At 49.3% G+C, this 21,888-nt stretch overlaps 2 protein-coding genes across 2 annotated transcripts in view; both read left to right on the forward strand.

Moving 5' to 3' along the window:
• The window catches only part of LOC114020790 (IgGFc-binding protein-like), a 52,058-nt gene extending 42,382 nt beyond the window's left edge, over positions 1 to 9,676 (forward strand). The window contains exons 20-26 of the mRNA XM_043535583.1: positions 37 to 610; positions 1,085 to 1,662; positions 4,786 to 5,356; positions 6,087 to 6,682; positions 8,524 to 9,097; positions 9,348 to 9,541; positions 9,608 to 9,676. Coding sequence (XP_043391518.1) covers positions 37 to 610; positions 1,085 to 1,662; positions 4,786 to 5,356; positions 6,087 to 6,682; positions 8,524 to 9,097; positions 9,348 to 9,541; positions 9,608 to 9,676 — 3,156 coding nt within the window. The remainder of the gene's footprint in view (positions 1 to 36; positions 611 to 1,084; positions 1,663 to 4,785; positions 5,357 to 6,086; positions 6,683 to 8,523; positions 9,098 to 9,347; positions 9,542 to 9,607) is intronic.
• A 516-nt stretch (positions 9,677 to 10,192) lies between these two features.
• On the forward strand, positions 10,193 to 21,661 carry LOC122463787 (IgGFc-binding protein-like). The gene is made up of 6 exons (XM_043535584.1): positions 10,193 to 10,211; positions 11,026 to 11,366; positions 13,058 to 13,631; positions 18,651 to 19,228; positions 19,721 to 20,291; positions 21,018 to 21,661. Exons 1-6 carry the CDS (start codon positions 10,193 to 10,195, stop codon positions 21,659 to 21,661), a joined length of 2,727 nt encoding a protein of 908 aa, XP_043391519.1.
• The last annotated feature ends 227 nt before the right edge of the window (positions 21,662 to 21,888 follow it).

The raw sequence follows: 21,888 nt of genomic DNA on the forward strand, positions 1-21,888 counted from the left end.
AATTGTGACCTTTGCCCTTTCTTTCTCACCATGAAGCTGAATAACACCAGGGCCCACTTACCCATCTCCCTGAACAACGGGGCCCTTCGGCTCTATCAGAGCGGCACCTCCCTCATCCTCCGCACCGACTTCAACCTCAGAGTGTCCTATGACTGGAACAACCACCTGAGGATCACTGTTCCCAGGGTCTTTTTGAACAGCCTGTGCGGCCTGTGCGGCAACTATAATGGGGACCCCTCCGATGACTTCAGGACCCCGGATGGGGACCTGGCTCCCAGTGTCGCCGCCCTGGGGAAAAGCTGGGCAGTGGAAGATGAGGATCAGTTTTGCTGGCACGATTGCATTGGAGGTTGCAGGCCCTGTGCCGCCAGCATAGCCAGAAAGTACAAGGAAGAGGCCTCGTGCGGCCTGATAACCAAGGTCTCAGATGGGCCCTTCAGCCAGTGCCACACCAAGGTGGATCCTACAGTCTACTTGGACAACTGCGTGTACGATCTGTGCCACAACAGCGGCTACAGGAAGGTCCTGTGTGAGGCCTTGAAGGCCTACGCGGATGCCTGCCAGCTGGAGGGGGTCAGGATTGGGGAATGGAGGCAGCTGGCCAGATGCCGTGAGTACAGATTTGTATGCCAAGGTCTATGGTCTGCTGGTTAGACCGGGGAGCCTGGGGCTCAGCACTCTTGAGCTTTAGCCCTGGTGTTGGGAGGGGGCGTGATCGAGTGGTTTGGGATTGAGCAGTGATTGGGAAATCAGGACTCCTGGGTTCTGTTGTAGCCACAGTACTTGTTTGTCCCTGGAATTGCTAAGGCACCTGTCACTTGGAGTATCTAACGTCCACTGATAACACATGGATGGTTGGGGTAAAATGATGCCTGTTTTTGAGTCACTCTTCCTACCATGAACCTGATCCTGTAAGGTGCTAATCACCTCCAGCAGTGTGCTGAGCACCCTAACCTCCTGTTCAGGTCACTGGGATTTGAGGGCTCTCAGACCCCACAAGCTACATTCCCCTCTGTCTATTTTAAATACGGTTTTTGCATGGAGAGAAACTTGCTGCTAAATCTGTGGGTCCTTCACTCCCCAGCCATGGAGTGCCCCCTGGAGAACAGCCAGTACCAGCTCTGTGGAACAGCCTGCCCAGCCACGTGTGTGGACCAGTCAGCCCCCAGCAGTTGCAAAGACCCCTGCGTGGAAAGTTGTCAGTGCACGGATGGTTTTGTGCTGAGCCAGGGCAAATGCATCCCCAAGGGCAGCTGTGGGTGCCAGTTTGAGGGGCGTCCCTATGCCCCCAGTGAGAGTTTCTGGGTTGACGAGGCATGTGGGACACAGTGCATGTGCAATGCAGCCACTAGACAGGTTGAATGCGTGGCTGCTATGTGCAAACACTCAGAGAGGTGCGGGCTAGTGAACGGCGTACGGGGCTGTTACCCCTCCAGCTACGCCACCTGCTCTGTGACAAGGAATCTGCACTATTCCACCTTTGATGGACGGAGATACAACTTCAAAGGCACCTGCCGCTACCAGCTCACGGCCCTGTGCAAGAAGGCAGAGGGACTGGTGGACTTTGAAGTCAACTTCCAGGCAAACAATACCGCTCCTCTACAGATCAAGGTGTATCAGACCAACCTCAGGATCAGCAATCAATTCCCTGGGAAAGTCCTGGTGAGTTTCTCAAATTGTCTCTAATCTCTCTAAAACATTTGGGGAAAGTCACCTGCGTGATCCAGAAAAGTTACAGACAGTGCATGGAAGGATTTTGAAATATAGGGTGAATTGTAACCAACAGGGAGCCAATGGAGATATTTAAGGATTGGGGTGATATGGTTACACTTTGGATGTGTGAGAAAGTGTCTGAATCATAGAATCGTAGGGCTGGAAAGTACCTTGAGAGGTCATCTAGTCAAGTCCCCTGCACTCATGGCAAGATTAAGTACTACCTAGACCATCCCTGACAGGTGTTTGTCTAACCTGCTCTTAAAAATCTCCAATGATGGATATTCCACAACCTCCCTAGGCAATTTATTCCAGTGATTAACTACCCTGACAATTAGGAAGTTTTTCCTAACGTCCAACCTCAACCTCCCTTGCTGCAATTTAAGCCCACGGCTTTTTGTCCTATCCTCAGAGGTTAAGGAGAAATTTTTTTCACCCTCCTCCTTGTAACAACCTTTTATATACTTGAAAACTGTCATCATGTCCCTCTCAGTCTTCTCTTCTCCAGACTAAAAAACCCCACTTTTTCAATCTTTCCTCATAAGTCATGTTTTCTAGACCTTTAATCATGTTTGTTGCTCTTCTCTGGACTTTCTCCAATTTGACCACATCTTTCCTGAAATGTGGCACCCAGAACGGGACAAAATACTCCAACCGAGTCCAAATCAGCACAGAGAAGAGCAGAAGAATTACTTCTTGTGCCTTGCTTACAACACTCCTGATAATACATCCCAGAGTGATGTTTGCTTTTTTTGCAACAGTGTTACACTGTTCAGTCATATTTAGCTTGTGATCCATTATGACCCCCACATCCCTTTGTACAGTACTCCTTCCTAGGCAGTCATTTCCCGTTTTCTATGTGTGCAACTGATTGTTCTTTCCTAAATGGAGCACTTTGCATTTGTTACTCCTGGGGAAATTCTTGCATAATTAGAAAAGGAGGATTTGTGGCACCTTAGAGACTAACAAATTTATTTGAGCATAAGCTTTCGTGAGCTACAGCTCACTTCATCGGATGCATTCAGTGGAATATTGTTAAAAAAATTATCAAAATAATTGACAGGTTTCAGAGTATAGCAGCCATGTTAGTCTGTATTCGCAAAAAGAAAAGGAGGACTTGTGGCACCTTAGAGACTAACCAATTTATTTGAGCATAAGCTTTCGTGAGCTACAGCTTACTTCATCGTATTTTCTCAATGTATTTTATCAATGTATTTTATGCGGGAAAATACTAAATTCTAAGCCCCAGTGCTTCAGAACTGCCCCATGAGCAGCACCTTGCCCGTGGAGCCAATTTAGGACAGAGTGGGGCACACAGGGCTGCTGGGGCGCGTCACAGACTGGGGTTCAGAATGACTTGTGGGGGAGACAGACTGGAGCGTGGGCTCAGGAGCTAGTTGAGTGACAGTGTTGAGCCTGGGGTTGTGGGAGGAGGGCTGCAGAGACCCATGGGGATGAGGAGTGTGGGGACAGGGGCAGACATGCCTGACTGAATGAGAGAGGCTTGGGGTCATCCAGGGTCTTCATGGGGGAGGCTTCCCAACACCCTAACAATCTCACCCCCCACAAAGAAAAACCTCCCACCCACACCCAACACCCTCCAGGGTCACTCCTAGGCTCCTTCTCTCTCCCTGAGGTCCTCTGTTACCCCTGACTCCCCCAAGTCTTTGCATTGCTTCTGACAGGTGCAGAAAATACAGTTCTGTATTGTAATTTAAGTGAATTACACAGAGTTCTGTATGAATATGCCTAGTAAGGAATCTATTTGTCAAAAAATAATTTACCAGAATCCTTTTTTAGCACTTTCAATCCCTCCCAACTTGGTATCATCAGAAACTTTATACCTGTATTCCCTATGCCATTATCTAAATCACTGATGAAGATATTGAATAGAACCAGACCAAAAACTGATCCTTGAAGGATCCCTCTTGATATGCCCTTCCAGCTCGACAGTGATCCACTGATATCTATTCTCTGGGAATGGTTTTCCAACCAGTTATGCACCCACCTTATAGTAGCTCCATCTAGGTAGTATTTTCCTAGTTTGTTTGAGAAGGTCATGTGAGACAGTATCAAAAGACTTACTAAAGTCAAGATATACCACATCTACCTCTTCCCTCCCATCCGCAAGTGTCCACACTTTCACAGTGTGCTCTCATCCCCAATGGGGCACCTCCTTGTGGCCGCAGCCTGGAATTAGCTCTGCCTTTCTGAAGCCCCACCTGCGCATGCTCACTCTATGATACTCTCTCTCTACCTGGACTCGATGGCTCCCTCCTTGTGGCTTGGCCCTCCGGCTGGGTCACTGTAGTTTCTCCTTTCTGGGAGGTTTGTGTACCAAGTGTCACCAACTGTCCCAGGCAGTCTTCCAATTCACTGCCCCTCAATGGTGCCACATCCCCACTGGCTGGTAGGGGAACGTGGGCTCACCCTCATCTTTGGGTTCCAGCCCAGGGACCCTAAAACCAGCAGCTAAGGTCTACCCTGTCCCATGCCTTGTTTCTGTTTCCTTGGATTGCTTCCTATGTTGCCTCTATCAGTCTCCTTCTCTACCCTTCCCACCTGGCCAAGCCCCCGCTCTCCCTAGCCTGAGAGAGTGACTGCAGACCTCCTCTCTGCAGCCCCCTTCTGCCCTCAGCTACCTTGCTTTATACCAGTCCACCTGTTCCTATTCAGGTGAGCTTCAGCCGTTAATTAGTTCTTATTGCTCCCTGGCTCCTTCTCCAGATGCATCTTAGATGCTTAATTGGCCTGTCTAGCCACCTTAACCGTTTCAAGGGCAGGTGTGGGGTGAGCACTCCTTCACAGTGTCAATAGCATCCAGCAGAGGTGTGAACCTGGGGCACTGGGGGACAGAGAGGAGGGAACTGCAATAGCTAATGCCAGGGGGAATACAAGTCTGGTTAGAGCTTGGATTCAGGCAAGCTGTAGGGAAGGAAGCAGGCCGGACTGGATGAAGATTTGAACAGAGGTGGATTATTATTGTAATCATGGGCCAGAGCTCTGTGCTGGGGTGAGAGGTTCCACCACAGGCGAGCGATGTTTCAAATCTCATGTGTCTTGCTTTTACAGGTGAATGGTTTCCTGATTAATCTTCCCTTCAACCTCATTGATAAGAAAATCACTGTGTATAGAAAGGGCTGGGCCACAGTGATCCAGACAGACTTTGGCCTCAGCATTACCTATGCCGGGTGGTCAGGACGTACCACGGTGACTCTGCCAGTTACCTACGCGGGAGCTGTGTGTGGTCTGTGTGGCAATTTTAACATGGACAGGAAGGACGACATGCTCATGAGGGATGGCATGAGGGCACCAAACCCCATCAGCTTTGGCCAGAGCTGGAAGGTGGGCGACCTCCCAGGATGCTCTGCAGTAACGATACCCCCATGCGCAAGTGTAGAGGCTATTGAAAAACAACAACGAGGTAGCAGAGGGCAGTGTGGGCTCATCCTCCACAAGAGTGGCCCTTTCAGAGGATGTCACAGCAAAGTGGACCCCCGTGGATACTTCGTAGACTGCGTGTACGGCTATTGCGTCCTCAGTGGGCAGGAGAGTAACGTCTGCCAGGCCGTTGCTGGCTATTCTGAGGCATGTCAGGAAGCTGGAGCTGTGGTGCATCCCTGGAGGACGACGAAATTCTGCTGTGAGTCCTCTGTGTTCATCGCTGCCCCTTGGGGATCCCTGTTCCAAGTTGGCTGGTAGATGTTGGTTTAAATGCTGAACTCATCAAGTGACGTAGAACATTTCTTCATGGTCACAGGAGCCCAAAGTATGGGCACAGCACAGGCAGTGGCCCTAGGAGCTGCCCCCTCACCGTGCCCCTATCCACATGCTGCACCCCAGGCCAGAGAGGCGCTGTCCGGGGATGTAGTGGTGCCCTTCATAGCCCATCTAGTTCTTGGCTTATCTGCTGAGACTGGGACATAATTAGAGCTGGGACATGGTGGTGACTCACTAATTGAGATGTCTGTCCACTAGGAACAGGTCTGGGAACCCACCGACTCATCTCCCATAAACCATCATCTGGGAGGGAGTTTTAGGCACGACTGACCTGTATTCTAAACAAAAAGCTTGTGGTGAAAAGCTCTGCAGAACACTCCCAGGTCCATGGGCCCTCCACTTCCTACACCTTGACCTTGGTCCAAATTTGAAGGCTAGCTTTAGGAAAGAGATTATCTGTATCCCACTGCCTGGTTTCTTTGGAGCAACCAGTTAACCAGACCTGGAACTGGATTACACATGCTGCCTTTTATTAATTAACCAAACCAAGGAAATAGAAAATTAGGAGCTTAAATGAAATTGCATGTTCTGTGATGGTTCGTTGTGCACATTGCCAATGCACGATGTGAGCTAACTCTTTGTTCTAATTACAGCTCCGTCCTGTCCCCCGAACAGTCACTACGAATTCTGCAGCAGCAGCTGCGATCTGACATGCAGCAACCTCTATGCCCCGGTGCAATGCACGACCCAGTGTAAGGAAGGCTGCGTGTGTGATGAGGGCTTTGTTCTCAGTGGCGAGCTCTGCATCCCCATTTCCCAGTGCGGTTGCCTCCACAGGGGATTTTACTACCAGGCCGGGGAGACCTTCCACCCAAGCGGTTCATGCAAGGAGCAGTGTGTATGTCAGGCTGGTGGGGAAGTTGTATGTAAGGCTTTCTCCTGCGGCGCTGGTGAGGAATGCGGGGTGGTGGACGGCATCCAGAAATGCCACCCATTTGGATTTGCGACCTGTTCTGCCTCTGGCCATCCCCACTACCTCTCTTTCGACGGGGTGCCCTTTGACTTCCAAGGCACCTGCACCTACATCCTGGCCAAGACCTGCACTGATTCCAGCCACCTTACACCATTTACTATCAGCGTAGAGAAAGAATCCTTGGGCAGTGGGAATGTGTCCATGGCCAAGCTGGTGTCCATCCAGGTGTATGGGATCACACTCACCCTGCTGCAGAGCAAACAGGGGCTCATCATGGTAAGTCCTTCTCCAGATCCTCATTTAGATCATTCTGAGTGTCCCTTTGTGGCCCGAGGTTTCTGCATGTGGCCTGCCTCAGCTTCCCCTCTTGGACTCAACAATTCACAAAAGGTTTTTACAGGTCCAGTAGCAAGAGCCCTCCTAAGGGTCTCATTCAAATAGGAGTTTTCACATACAGCCAGTCACTTCCTTATCTGGTCATTCGCAGGCATTGTCTGACTGCCGTCTCACTCCCCTACTTTCAGGTTTCTGTGCAGGAGCCTACTCACTGCCAGCAGCCTCTCTATTCCCCTCTTTCTCCCTGAGAACTCTCTCTGCTGGACCAGGAACTTGGCTTCTTCCTCCTTTTCTTTCAGGGGACACATACGATTCCTGCTCAGACGTGCCTACTTAGCAATAAGGGTTGGCTGGCCCCAGGTGGCGAGTCACTGAGAGGCAGGCTACCGTGCCAGAAGGTACATATACCAAGCTCATCCACATGGTATTTGAGCCCCTCCCAGAAATACATTAAGCAACGTGACTAACATCTGCCACGTTTGTTCTCTCCTCCTCTCCCCAGGAAAGATGTGTGTGCAGTGGGGTGTTTTGTTGTGGATTTTTTTATAATGATAAATGTATACGCATGTTGCCATCTGTATGTTGGAGAAAGGTGGTCGAAGAACACACCTTGCACTTGGAAAGGAGGGTGGTCAGGTTTGTGAGGGTCCTTACTTCCTGAGACGGTTCATTCCCTAGACTTAGACCAACTCCTAATAAAGCTTCATCTCTGGCAGAGACAAAGTTTATCCTTATTGATGTGATTTCCATCGTGCCAATGGAAAGAAGTTGTCAACCACAGTCTTCTACCGGAAAATTGAATTGATCTTTTAGATAGCCTGGGCCCAGGCCATTGTGCACCTTGGGATAAGGACTGAGGACTTGAACTGGATTCCTTGTTCTATGGAAAGCCAGGGTAGGGAGTGGAGGACAGGTTTGATGTGTACAGCAGCCAGTGTTGCTGAGGAGGCATGCTGCAGAGTTGTGCAGCACTTGAATATTCCTAAGTGCTGAATGCTTCATGCCCGGGTATACCACCTTGCAATATAGTCCAGCAGGGAAGTGACAAAGCCGTGAATGGTTGAAGCCAGGTCATCTTCTGTCAGAATGGGTAGAAATGGTAGAAAGTGCTACTCATGGATGCTGCTATGTCAAAGCTTCTCTTGGGTGAGATGAGCATCCTCCAGCATGCCTCCCTTGTTGGTTATACCCCTATTTATGAGTATTAATTGTTTGGTGAACCCCCTCCACATACCTCACATTTTGCAAACATGGGGTAAAATTCCTCCCCATTGTATCTCCATTGGCCTCTGTGTTGAAGAATCTGTCCCATGGCATAGTGCCCTGTGAAGCCTGCAGTCTAATTTGGGGCAAATTGAACACAATGCATAGGAAATTGTTTGAGATAGGAGAGGGAGGGGAAGGAAGGAGGCTTCACCAAGGAAGTGGGTTTTTAGGAGCGGGGGAGATGGAGAAGAAGTAGGAAACTGTTCTGAGTCCAGGAGTTGGCATGAGAAGGAGCAGGCCAAATATGGGTTGAGGAGTTGGGGAAGATAGAGAGAGAGGATCAGGAGGGAGGGAGGTGCCTGGGAGATGAGATCAGAAATGTAGGTCAGGGTGACAATGTCAAGAGCTTGGAAGGTGAGGACAAACCATTGCAAAGTGAAATCGGGAGTCATGAGTCATTCTGGATTTAACCCATGGTGTCAGTGAGAACTGAATCTCAAAACTTGTCCATAGTCCCTACCCACGAAGCAGTGTCCATCCTACCTGCTCACAGGGGAATGTGCTGTCTTTTCCAGGTGGACGGGGTATCCCACAATCTCCCTGTGATAATGGTCAATGGGCAGCTCCGAGCATATCAACACGGCACTAATGTGCTGGTGCAAACTGACTTTGGCCTCACTGTGAGCTACGACCTGGTTTACCAGGCCAGAGTCACCATCCCAGGGACCTACCAGGGCCAGACGTGTGGCCTGTGCGGGAACTACAATGGACAGCGGGACAAGGAGTTCCTGCTCCCCAGTGGCAGGACAGCCCCTGATGTGGCAGCATTTGGCTCTGCTTGGGAAGTCGAGATCCCAGGAGCATCCTGTACAGACAGATGTGCTGGAAACAGCTGTCCAGTTTGCGAAGAGAAGAAGAAGGACGTCTTCAAAGGGCGCAACTACTGTGGGCTGCTCACAGACCCTGAGGGCCCCTTCATGGCCTGCCACAGCGCGGTCAGCCCCAGCGTGTATCAGAGCAACTGCCTGTACGATGTGTGCCTGGGAAACGGGGACTCCCAGGTCCTGTGCCAGAGCATCCACAGCTACGTGACGGCCTGCCAAGAGGCTAAGGTCACCATCCAGCCCTGGAGGAGCGCCTCCTTCTGCGGTAAATGCACTGACAGTGTAGGAGCTCTGGGGCGCACTGGGGAAGGGAGGGGGTCAGTGTTACTGGGCATCTTGTTTCAGGCCTCTGGGCTTCTTCTGGAACTCTTCTGGGTGGGAGCCAACAATCTCATGTTCTCTTACAAAGGTGCCCTGTTCCTCTCCTCCCTGACCTGCTCTCCTCTCCATGTCTGTCCCTCTAGGCTGTGGTGTGAGATCTTTCCATCCATCCTTTATTTCTCTCTCTATTTAAGCTGTGAGCTGCCCGGTTAACAGCCACTACGAGGTCTGCGCTGACCTCTGTACCACCACCTGCACTCAAGACATCATGGACTGCCCAGAGACCTGTGCTGAAGGCTGCCAGTGTGATGAGGGCTTCCTCTTCGATGGCCAGGGCTGTGTGACTCCAGAGAACTGCAGGTGCTTTGAACAGGGGAGATACTACAAGGTACAGCCTCAAGCAGTCTGGGTCTGATCTAAATTTTTTTCTCATGTATCTTAATCCCTACACTAGTCAGGAATAGGGTTTGCTATAGTGGATCAGAGCATTGGCCTATCCAGCCTGGCATTCCGGCTCTGTTAATGCCCAAAGCACCAAGAAAGGCAAGAAGATTTAATTCCCTTTATCCGTTGTGTGGAAACTGAGGCACAGAGCGGGGCAGTGACTTGCTCAAGACCCACCCAGTGAGTCAGTAGGAGATGGGAGGTTAAAACCTAGGCATTGTCCTGTCCCTCAGCCAAATTCTTAGTTCTTTAGAAAGCCTCTCTCTTTAATGTTAACAGAAATAATATTAGAATCATAGAATCATAGAATATCAGGGCTGGAAGGAACCTCAGGAGGTCATCTAGTCCAATGACACAATAGTTTTTCACACGCCTCACCACACAGCTCTGAGTTTAGCACTGCCAGGAATTATTATAAATCACCATTTCCACTTACGTTGCGTTATTTCCTCCTTCCCAAACATCCCATCAGCCGAGTGAGACGGTCCTGAGAAATGAGTGCCATCAAAGCTGCACCTGCATTCCTGCCCGAGGGGTGACTTGCAAAGCTCACAGCTGCACCAGTGGAGAAAAATGCCAGATCAGAGACGGCGTCATGGACTGCATCAGCCAAGGTAAAGGAGAGTCACTGATTGAAACATGTCTGGAGGGGTTATTCCATAAGCAGTGAGTAAAGTCATTTCAATTATGTCTCCTCACCCTTCTCACTCACTCTCTCTCTCCCCTTTTATTTAGCCTGGAACCCTGATCCATAATATTACAGAATTTTGACTTGAAAGATGGAAACACTTGTTGGAAACACTCGTCTCTGCTACATCCATTTTCTGATGTGCACAGCAGAGCCAAGTGGGCAGCTGTCAGGGAGCTGATCACACTCGTAGGTCTTCTCCCTGGCTGTAGCCTAGGAGCTGCTCTAAATTGGAGCCCACTGGCTGTGGGGGCCATCAGTCAGCTGGGCACTGTCAGTGCTCATCACATCCCAGCCACAATCCTTTGCCTAATCGATGCTGGCAACATGCCCATAGGTGTTGAACCACTTCTGCCGCACATTGCGGGGAAGGAGACATAGGATCCGGTTTTGCTGTTGTCACACACATGCAGAGATTTCCTCAGCATGGGACTCACGGGAGGTTTGTGAATGATGCAAAGGAAGTGTGTATGGGGATAGGTTTCAGAGTAGCAGCCGTGTTAGTCTGTATTCGCAAAAAGAAAAGAAGTACTTGTGGCACCTTACAGACTAACAAATTTATTTGAGCATAAGCTTTCGTGAGCTACAGCTCACTTCATCGGATGCATACATAGAGGAAGAGAGACAGAGGAGTGCATGGTGATAGATATAACGATGGTGTGGGGGGAGAGATAGAAAGATAGATAGATGTTACTGATTAGTCTGCTGTTTCTTGTCTTTCTATTGTCTTTCCCCACTAGTTATTCCAAAGCCATCCTGCAGTGTGGTCCGCTGTAGGGAAGGAACTATTTGTAAGATGATAAATGAGCAGCCAAAGTGTGTGCCAGTCTCTTGGGGCACGTGCAGGGCTGGGGGTTACTTTCATTACCACACCTTCGATGGACGGGCGTATGATTTCCATGGCAACTGCACCTACACCGTGGCCAAGACCTGCAGGGATGCTTCCGGCCTGCCCTCCTTCCATGTCATGGCCAAGAGTGAGAACAGTGGGAACACACAGGTTTTCTACGTTGGGTCGGTGACTGTCCAGGTGGATGGAGTCACTGTCACAGCTGCCAGGGCTGAAGCCGGCTTTGTGTGGGTGAGTGCTGGGCGCGCACGTCCACCCTACTCCTATATCCACCCTGTAGGCTTTGCTAAATAGAGGGCAGGAAACTGCAGCTCCAACCACTGATGTGGCATGTTGTGGGTAGGACAGAGCAGGCAAAGGAGAGTGGCTGGAAGGTGATGGGCCCTGACAGTGCCCAGCTGGCCAATGCCCCCTATGGGTCCACAGCCAGTGGGCTCCATTTAAAGCAGCCCCCAGGCTGTGCCCAACGTAGACAAGGCCCAGTGTGGTCAGTAGTTAGATAGGCTGCCTTTTCAATGAAGTAATCCAAGGCATTGCAGTGAGGCGTCTTGTTGAAGTAGTAGGGTGAGCTCTGCTGCTGAGTCAGTGCTGTTCCTTAAGTCCCAACACTGTGCTAGTGGATGGGTAGGCTTCCTAATAGGGGGCACCCTATGCTCGGAGTCAGTGCCGACACCAATGGCCAGCAGCCACTGTGTTGAACTGCAGGGAGCGGGGTGGGCCAACTAAAAGGGAACATTGTCCTGGTAAGTCATTGCTGACCCCAATGCCTATCTAGCAGGTGCTGTGTGGCAGGGAGTGATGTGGGGGGTCAGTCGAGGGCGTCCTCCCTCAGGGTCACAGCATGGCGCTACAGGGTGCTGTACTGAAAGGTGTGGGGTGCCTGACTCAGTGTGGGGAGCTGTCAGCTCTGTCTCAAGCACATGGGATCTGCATGCCAGATAAAGTGTAGACCTGAGCATTTGGTCATAACCTATCCCCAGTGCATCATTCAAGAGCAGGGCCAGTATTTCAACTATTGTGGGCAAATCCCAGCTCCGCTGAGTCCATCCTACCACAAATTCCCCAGCAGTTTCTAATGTAAGAGGGATCCCTCTGAGACCCCACCTGTGGAGAATCCCCACTCCTGGATCCGGGAGGACATTGCCTGAACTCTAAGATATGGGGAAACTGAGGCACATCTAGGCAGCTCAGGGCTCTGCCCTACAGTGCCTGCTCCAACCTGAGGTACCTCAGGGGCCCTGGAACATTGCAGACAGCTCCTTGAGACCTCTTGCCCCTCAAGTGCTCCTCCTAAGGGCTCTCATCCATGCAGCACTGTCCCCACAAGAGCCGCTCCCGAATGGTTCTAACCAATGCAGCCCCCATCCCCTAGCATACCTCCCACTCATTCGTCCCCTCACTCCTTTTGTCTACAACAAGCTACAACACAATCATGGATATAATATAGGACCTGGTTAGAAAAATCCTATGAATAGCAATGGGGCCAAATCACAATTTCCAGTGAATCTGGACACAAACTGGAACCAAATTTGAATTAAAACATCACATTAGATAGAGCTGGCCTGAGAAAGCTAATTCCATTGGCAGAAAGATTTCAGTATTTTGAAAATTAGCTTCATTCCAATACGGAATGAAACTCATAAATTACTACATTTTCTGTGAAGACGAATGGAGCCCCAGCTCCAGGTCAGTCCGCCCGGCAGGCTGCTGAGGAGCTGGTGGCAGGAAAAAACAGACAGGTTTTGAAATTGGCCTTGTTTCCATCAGAACTCCTTGGAAAAGGAACAATCTTCTCAAACCCCTTTTGATTTTGATGAATAGGCAAATACTAGTGAAAAACTATATCAGAGCAGAGCTCAGTATGTAAATGACAGACCTATGCACTCAGTTGTGACCTTTGCCCTTTCTTTGTCACTGGGAAGGTGAATAACACCAGGGCCCACTTACCCATCTCCCTGAACAGTGGGGCCCTTCGGCTCTATCAGAGCGGCACCTCCCTCATCCTCCGCACCGACTTCAACCTCAGCATGTCCTATGACTGGAACAACCACCTGAGGGTCACCGTCCCCAATGACTTCTCCAACAGCCTGTGCGGCCTGTGTGGCAACTATAATGGGGACCCCTCCGATGACTTCCAGACCCCAGACGGGGACCTGGCTCCCAGTGTCGCCGCCCTGGGGAAAAGCTGGGCAGTGGAAGATGAGGATCAGTTTTGCTGGCACGATTGCATTGGAGGTTGCAGGCCCTGTGCCGCCAGCATAGCCAGAAAGTACAAGGAAGAGGCCCTGTGCGGCCTGATAACCAAGGTCTCAGATGGGCCCTTCAGCCAGTGCCACACCAAGGTGGATCCTACAGTCTACTTGGACAACTGCGTGTACGATCTGTGCCACAGCGACGGCTACAGGAAGGCCCTGTGTGAGGCCCTGAAGGCCTACGCGGACGCCTGCCAGCTGGAGGGGGTCAGGATTGGGGAATGGAGGCAGCTGGCCAGATGCCGTGAGTACAGATTTGAATGCCAAGGTCTATGGTCTGCTGGTTAGACCGGGGAGCCTGGGGCTCAGCACTCTTGAGTTCTAGCCTGGAGTTGGGAGGGGGTGTGATCGAGTGGTTTGGGATTGAGTAATGATTGGGAAATCAGGACTCTGGGTTCTATTGTACCCACAGTACTTGTCTGTCTGGAATTGCTAAGGTGCCTGTCACTTGGAGTGTCTAACGTCCACTGATAACACATGGGAGCTGAGGTAAGATGGTGACAGTTTAAGACACTCATAGAATCATAGATTCTAAGCCAGTGGTTCTCAACCTATTTGCCATTGTGGACCGCATATGCAGCTCTCTAGGTGTTATATGAGCTGCATCCACACAAAATATATACTACCTGTATGGCCTAGAGGATGTCACATGGGCCACAGCGACCTGTGGACCTTGAGTTGAGAACCACTGCTCTAAGGTCCGAAGGGACCATGATGTTCATAGAATCATAGAATATCAGGGTTGGAAGGGACCTCAGGAGGTCATCTAGTCCAACCCCCTGCTCAAAGCAGGACCGATCCCCGACTAAATCATCCCAGCCAGGGCTTTGTCAAGCCTGACCTTAAAAACTTCGAAGGAAGGAGATTCTACCACCTCCCTAGGTAATGCATTCCAGTGTTTCACCACCCTCCTAGTGAAAAAGTTTTTCCTAATATCCAACCTAAACCTCCCCCACTGCAACTTGAGACCATTACTCCTTGTCCTGTCATCTTCTACCACTGAGAATAGTCTAGAACCATCCTCTTGGGAATCACCTCTCAGGTAGTTGAAAGCAGCTATCAAATCCCCCCTCATTCTTCTCTTCTGCAGATTAAACAATCCCAGTTCCCTCAGCCTCTCCTCATAAGTCATGTGTTCTAGACCCCTAATCATTTTTATTGCCCTTCGCTGGACTCTCTCCAATTTTTCCACATCCTTCTTGAAGTGTGGGGCCCAAAACTGTACACAGTACTCCAGATGAGGCCTCACCAATGTCGAATAGAGGGGAACGATCACGTCCCTCAATCTGCTGGCTATGCCCCTACTTATACATCCCAAAATGCCATTGGCCTTCTTGGCAACAAGGGCACACTGTTGACTCATATCCAGCTTCTCGTCCACTGTCACCCCTAGGTCCTTTTCCGCAGAACTGCTACTGAGCCATTAGGTCCCTAGTCTGTAGTGGTGCATTGGATTCTTCCGTCCTAAGTGCAGGACCCTGCACTTATCCTTGTTGAACCTCCTCAGATTTCTTTTGGCCCAATCCTCCAATTTGTCTAGGTCCCTCTGTATCCTAACCCTACCTGCCACCGTATCTACCACTCCTCCTAGTTTAGTATCATCCGCAAATTTGCTGAGAGTGCAATCCACACCATCCTCCAGATCATTTATGAAGATATTGAACAAAACCGGCCCCAGGACCGACCCTTGGGGCACTCCACTTGATACTGGCTGCCAACTAGACATGGAGCCATTGATCACTACCCGTTGAGCCCGACAATCTAGCCAACTTTCTACCCACCTTATAGTGCATTCATCCAGCCCATACTTCTTTAACTTGCTGACAAGAATACTGTGGGAGACCGTGTCAAAAGCTTTGCTAAAGTCAAGAAACAATACATCCACTGCTTTCCCTTCATCCACAGAACCAGTAATCTCATCATAGAAGGCAATTAGATTAGTCAGGCATGACCTTCCCTTGGTGAATCCATGCTGACTGTTCCTGATCACTTTCCTCTCGTGTAAGTGCTTCAGGATTGATTCCTTGAGGACCTGCTCCATGATTTTTCCAAGGACTGAGGTGAGGCTGACTGGCCTGTAGTTCCCAGGATCCTCCTTCTTCCCTTTTTTAAAGATGGGCACTACATTAGCCTTTTTCCAGTCATCCGGGACTTCCCCCGATCGCCATGAGTTTTCAAAGATAATGGCCAATGGCTCTGCAATCACAGCCGCCAACTCCTTTAGCACTCTCGGATGCAACGCATCCGGCCCCATGGACTTGTGCACGTCCAGCTTTTCTAAATAGTCCCTAACCACTTCTTTCTCCACAGAGGGCTGGTCACCTCCTCCCCATGCTGTGTTGCCCAGCGCAGCAGTCTGGGAGCTGACGTTGTTCGTGAAGACAGAGGTAAAAAAAGCATTGAGTACATTAGCTTTTTCCACATCCTCTGTTAATCTAGTCTGACCTCTTGCAAGTTGCAGCCCACAGAACCTCTCCCACCCACTCGTGTAACTGACTCCTAACCTCTGGCTGAGTTACTGACATCCTCAAATCTTGATTTAAAGACTTCAAATTACAGAGAATCCGCCATTTACACTTGTTTAAACCAGCAAGTGACCTGTCGCTCAAGATTCAGCGGAAGGCAAATAATCTCTAGGGTCTGCCAATCTGACCTGTGGGGAAAATTCCTTCCTGACCCCAAATATGGCAATCAGCTGGACCCTGGTAATGTGGGTGAGACCCATCAGCCAGACACCTGGGAAAGAATTCTCTGTTGTAACTCAGAACCCTCCTCATCGAGTGTCCCATCACTGGCTGTTGGAGACATTGCTGCTACAACTTGCAGATCAGCTACATGCCATTGTGGGCAGTCTCATCACACCATCGCTCCATAAACTTATCAAGCTCAGTCTGGAAGCCAGTAAGGTGTTTTGCCCTTATTGCTCCCCTTGGAATGCTGTTCCAGAACTTCACTCCTGTGATGGGTATCATCTAATTTCAAGGCTAAACTTGTTGATGACCAGTTGATGTCCATTTGTTTTTGTGTCAACATTGGCACTTAATTTAAGTAACTCCTCTCCCTCCCTGGTGTTTATCCCTCTTATGTATTTATAGAGAGCAATCATATCTCCCTTCAGCCTTCTTTGGTTAGGCTAAACAAGCCACGCTCTTTGAGTCTTGTCTCATAAGGTAGGTTTTCCATTCCTTGGATCATCCTAGTCGCCCTTCTCTGCACCTGTTCTAGTTTGAATGAATCTTTCTTAAACATGGGAGACCCGAATGGCACACAGTATTCCAGATGAGGTCTCACTGGTGCCATGTATAATGGTACTAACACTTCCCTGTCGCTACTGGCAATACCTCTCCTGACTGCATTAGCCTTTTTTCACAGCCGCATGACATTGGTGGCTCTTAGCCATCCTGTGCTCAACTAATACACCCAGGTCTTTCTCCTTCTCTGTCACTTCCAACTGATACATCCCCAGCTTATAATAAAAATTCTTGTTGTTAGTTCCTAAATGCATGACCTTGCACTTTGCACTATTAAATTTCATCCCATTTCTATTACTCCAGTTTTCAAGGTCATCCAGATCTTCTCGTATGATATTCCGGTCCTCCTCCGTATTGGTAATACCCCCCCAATCTTGTGTCATCTGCAAATTTTGTTACTGCACTCCTACTTTTTGTGCCAAAATGTGGCCAAAATGTAAAATAAGATTGATCCCAAGACCAGTCCCTGAGGAACTCCACTATTAACCTTCCTCCAACCTGACAATTCACCTTTCAATATGTCCTGTTGTAGTACCCCCTTTAACCAGTTGCTTATCCACCTTACAATTCTCATATTAATCCCCATCTTCTCCAATTTAACTAATAATTTCCCATATGGAACAGTATCAAATGCCTTACTGAAATTCAGGTACATAAGATCTACTGCATTTCCTTTGGCTAAAAAATCAGTTATCTTCTCAGAGAAGGAGATCAGGTTGGTCGGGCATGATCTACATTTTATAAAACCATGTTATATTTTATCACAATTACCATTTACCTCTGTTTCCTTACTGCTTTCTTTTTCAAAGACCCTCATACAACTGAGATCAAACAAACGGGCCTGTAGTTTCCTGGATCACTTTTCTCCCTTTCTTAAAAATAGGACCAATATTAGAAATTCTTCCCCAAATTTACAGATTCATTAAAAATCCTTGCTATTGGGCTTGCAATTTCATGTGCGAGTTGCCTTAATATTCTTCAGTGGAGACTATCCAGGCCCCCCGATTTAGTCCCATTAAGCTCTTTGAGTTTGACTTCGACCTCAGATACCATAATTTCTACTTCCATATACTTGTTCCCATTAGCTGTCCTGCCACTACCCCAAAACTCTTCATTACCCTTATTAAAAACTGAGGCAAAATATTCGTTTAGGTGTTGGGCCATACCTGGATTATCTTTAATCTCCACCCCATCCTCAGTGCTTAGTGGTCCCACTTCTTCTTTCCTTTTTATTTATATGCCTATAGAAAATTTTACTCTTGGTTTTAATTTCGTTTGCGAGGTCCAACTTTGCTTGGCTTTTGGCAATTCTCACTTTATCCCTACACTTTCTGACCCTCAACAAGTAGCTTTCCTTCCTGATCCATCCCTTCTTCCATTCCTTGTAGGCTTTCCGCTTTCTCTTAATCACCTGTTTGAGACTTTTGCTCATCCAGCTTGGTCTGCAATCCTTCCCTATAAATTTTTTCCCCTTGCTTGGAATGCCCACTTCAGATTGTTTCTGAAACTCCAAGCCTCCTCCACATTCAATCTTTGAGTTCTTCAGTCCAGTCTACTTCCTGGACCCTAACTAATTCCCTTATTTTTTTTAAGTTTGACCTTTTGAAATCAAGGATCCTAGTTGCAGATCTATTTTTGTTTATCCTTCCCTTTAAACTGAATTAGTTCATGATCACTTGAACCCAGGTTGTCCCCTACAACCAGTAGTTCTAGGAGGTCCTCACTACTCACCAATACCAAACCTAAAATGGCATCACATCTTGTTGGTTCAGTGAGTGTTTGGTGAAGAAATCTGTCAGCTATCCCATCCAGGAAAATCTGGGCCCTACTATTATTGGTAGTACTTTTCCTCCAATCTATATCTGGGAAGTTAAAATTTCCCATAATCACACAATTCCGAACAGTATTTATTCATTATAGCCCCACAAGATACATCCCCCTCTGTCTATTTTAAATACTGTTTTTGCTTGGAGAGAACTTGCTGCTAAATCTGTGGGTCCTTCACTCTCCAGCCATGGAGTGCCCCCGTGAGAACAGCCAGTACCAGCTCTGTGGAACAGCCTGCCCAGCCACGTGTGTGGACCAGTCAGCCCCCAGCAGCTGCCAAGACCCCTGTGTGGAAAGCTGCCAGTGCAAGGACGGTTTTGTGCTGAGCCAGGGCAAATGCATCCCCAAGAGTGGCTGTGGGTGCCAGTTTGAAGGGCGCCCCTATGCCCCCAATGAGAGCTTCTGGGTCAATGAGGTATGTGGGACACAGTGCATGTGCAACGCAGCCACTAGACAGGTCGAATGCGTGGCTGCTACGTGCAAACACTCGGAGAAGTGTGGGCTAGTGAACGGCGTATGGGGCTGTTACCCCTCCAGCTACGCCACCTGCTCTGTGACAAGGAATGTGCACTACACCACCTTTGATGGACAGAGATTCGACTTCCAAGGCACCTGCCGCTACCAGCTCACGGCCCTGTGCAAGAAGGCGGAGGGACTAGTGGACTTTGAGGTCTACTTCCAGGAGAACAATACCGCTCCTCTACAGATCAAGGTTTATCAGACCAAACTCAGGATCAGCAATCAATTCCCTGGGAAAGTCCTGGTGAGTTTCTCAAATTATCTCTGGTCTCTCTAAAACATTTCTAGAAAGTCACCTGTGTCATCAACACAGGTTACAGACAGTGCATGGAAGGACTGTGAAATATAGAATGAATGGGAACTGGATTCTTCTATGAACAGGGAGCTGATGGAGATATTTAAGGATCGGGGTGCTGCTATTTCACTTGAGATGGGTCAGAAAGTGTCAGTAGCATCCAGCGTTTGTGGGAACCTGGGGAGCTGGGGCTCAGGTAGCACAGAGAGGAGGGAACTGCAATAGCCAAAGCCACAAGTAATGAAAGTTTGGTTGGAGGATCCTGCCCAGTCTGGAGAGCTGAGATTGAGGCAGGTTGTAGGGAAGGGAGCAAGGCAGACTGGACAAAAGTTAAACAGAGGTGGATTTTTATTATAATTATGGAAAGGAGCTCTGTTCCGGAGTGAGAGGCTCCACCATGAGCGAGCTATGTTTCATATACTGAATGATTTGCTCTTACAGATGAATGGTTTCCTGATTAACCTTCCCTTCAACCTCAGTGATAAGAAAATCACTGTGTATAGAAAGGGCTGGTCCACAGTGATCCAGGCAGACTTTGGACTCACTGTTACCTTTGCCGGGTGGTCAGGACGCATCACGGTCACTCTGCCAGTCACCTACACGGGAGCCGTGTGTGGTCTGTGTGGCAACTTCAACATGGACAGGGAGGACGACTTGCTCATGAGGGATGGCACGCTGGCACCAAGCCCAGTCAGCTTTGGCCAGAGCTGGAAGGTGGGCGACCTCCGGGGATGCTCTGCAGTAACGATACCCCCATGCGCAAGTGTAGAGGCTATTGAAAAACAACAACGAGGTAGCAGAGGACAGTGTGGGATCATCCTAGACAAGAATGGCCCATTCAGAGGATGTCACAGAGAAGTGGACCCCCATGGATACTTCATAGACTGTGTGTACGGCTATTGCATCCTCAGTGGGCAGGAGAGTAATGTCTGCCAGGCCGTTGCTGGCTATTCCGAGGCATGTCAGGAAGCTGGAGCTATGGTGCATCCCTGGAGGACTACGAAGTTCTGCTGTGAGTCGCCTCTGTCCACTACTGATTGCCCCATGGGGCTTGTTAGTTTTTGTTGGCTGGTAGTTGTTGATCTAAATGCTCAGCTTATCCTGTTCTGCAGAATGTTTCTTAAGTGACAAAGAAGCCCTCTCTCCAAACGATGGGTACAGTCATAGGAGCTGCCCCTCACCATGCCCTATCAATGTGCTGCACCCCCGGCCAGAGAGGCACTGTCTTGGAATGTAGTAGTTCCCTCCATGGTCCATCCAGTCCTTGACTTCCCTGCTGAGACTGGACATAAGCAGAGCTGGGAGTCAGTGGAGTGCTAGTAATTGAGATGTCGGTCCATTAGGAACTGGTGTGGTAAGCCACCAACTCATCTGCCATAAGCCATCACCTGGGAGTGAGTTTTACGCACTACTGACCTGTATTCTAAACAAAAAGCTCGTGGTGAAAAGCTCTACAGAACAATTCCAGGCCCATGATCCCTCCATTCCCTACACCCTCATCTTGGACCAGATTAGAAGCCTAACCCTTGGAGAGAGATTGTCTATATCCCATTACCTGGTGTCTCTGGGGCACCCAGTCCCCAGACCTGGGACCGAATTAGAGAGGTTGCCCTTTTATTAATTAACCAAACTAAGGAAATAGAAAATTAGGAGCTTGAATGAAATTGCATGTTCTGTGATGGTTCATTGCACACATTGCTTAGGCACGATGTGAGCTAACTCTTTGTTCTAATTACAGCTCCGTCCTGTCCCCCGAACAGTCACTACGAATTCTGCAGCAGCAGCAGCTGCGATCTGACATGCAGCAACCTCTATGCCCCGGTGCAATGCACGACCCAGTGTAAGGAAGGCTGCGTGTGTGACGAGGGCTTTGTTCTCAGTGGTGACCACTGCGTCCCCATTTCCCAGTGCGGATGCCTCCACTGGGGACTTTACTACCATGCCGGGGAGACCTTCCACCCGAGCGGTTCATGCGAGGAGCAGTGCGTGTGTCTGGCTGGTGGGGAGGTTGTGTGTAAGGCATTCTCCTGCGGCACTGGTGAGGAATGCGGGGTGGTGGACAGCGTCCAGAAATGTCACCCATTTGGATCTGCGACCTGTTCTGCCTCTGGCCATCCCCACTACCTCTCTTTCGACGGGGTCCCCTTTGACTTCCAAGGCACCTGCACCTACATCCTGGCCAAGACCTGCACCGATGCCAGTCACCTTACACCATTCACTATCAGTGTAGAGAAAGAAGATTGGGGCACCAGGAATGTGTCCATGGCCAAGCTGGTATCCATCCAGGTGTATGGCAGCACACTCACCCTGCTGCAGAGCAAACAGGGGCTCATCATGGTAAGTCCTTCTTCGCTTACTCTGGCTCATCATGGTAAGTCCTAGATCGTTCTTGATTCCTTTTGGACAGGAGAGATTCTCTTCTCTTCTATACTGGTTTGTTCTCTCGTGGCCAGAGGTCACTCTATAGGTGGCCTTCCTCAGTTTACCCTCTTGGACCTCTGAATAACTTTTACAACTTTTAATAATAGCAGCCCTCCTAGGGGTCTGGTTTGTTAAATTAACACACATTATGAATAAAGTTTTCACATCCACCCATTTACCTCTTTATC

The sequence above is a fragment of the Chelonia mydas genome, chromosome 24, assembly GCF_015237465.2.
Source record: "Chelonia mydas isolate rCheMyd1 chromosome 24, rCheMyd1.pri.v2, whole genome shotgun sequence".
In the NCBI taxonomy this organism is placed as follows: Eukaryota; Metazoa; Chordata; order Testudines; family Cheloniidae; genus Chelonia; species Chelonia mydas.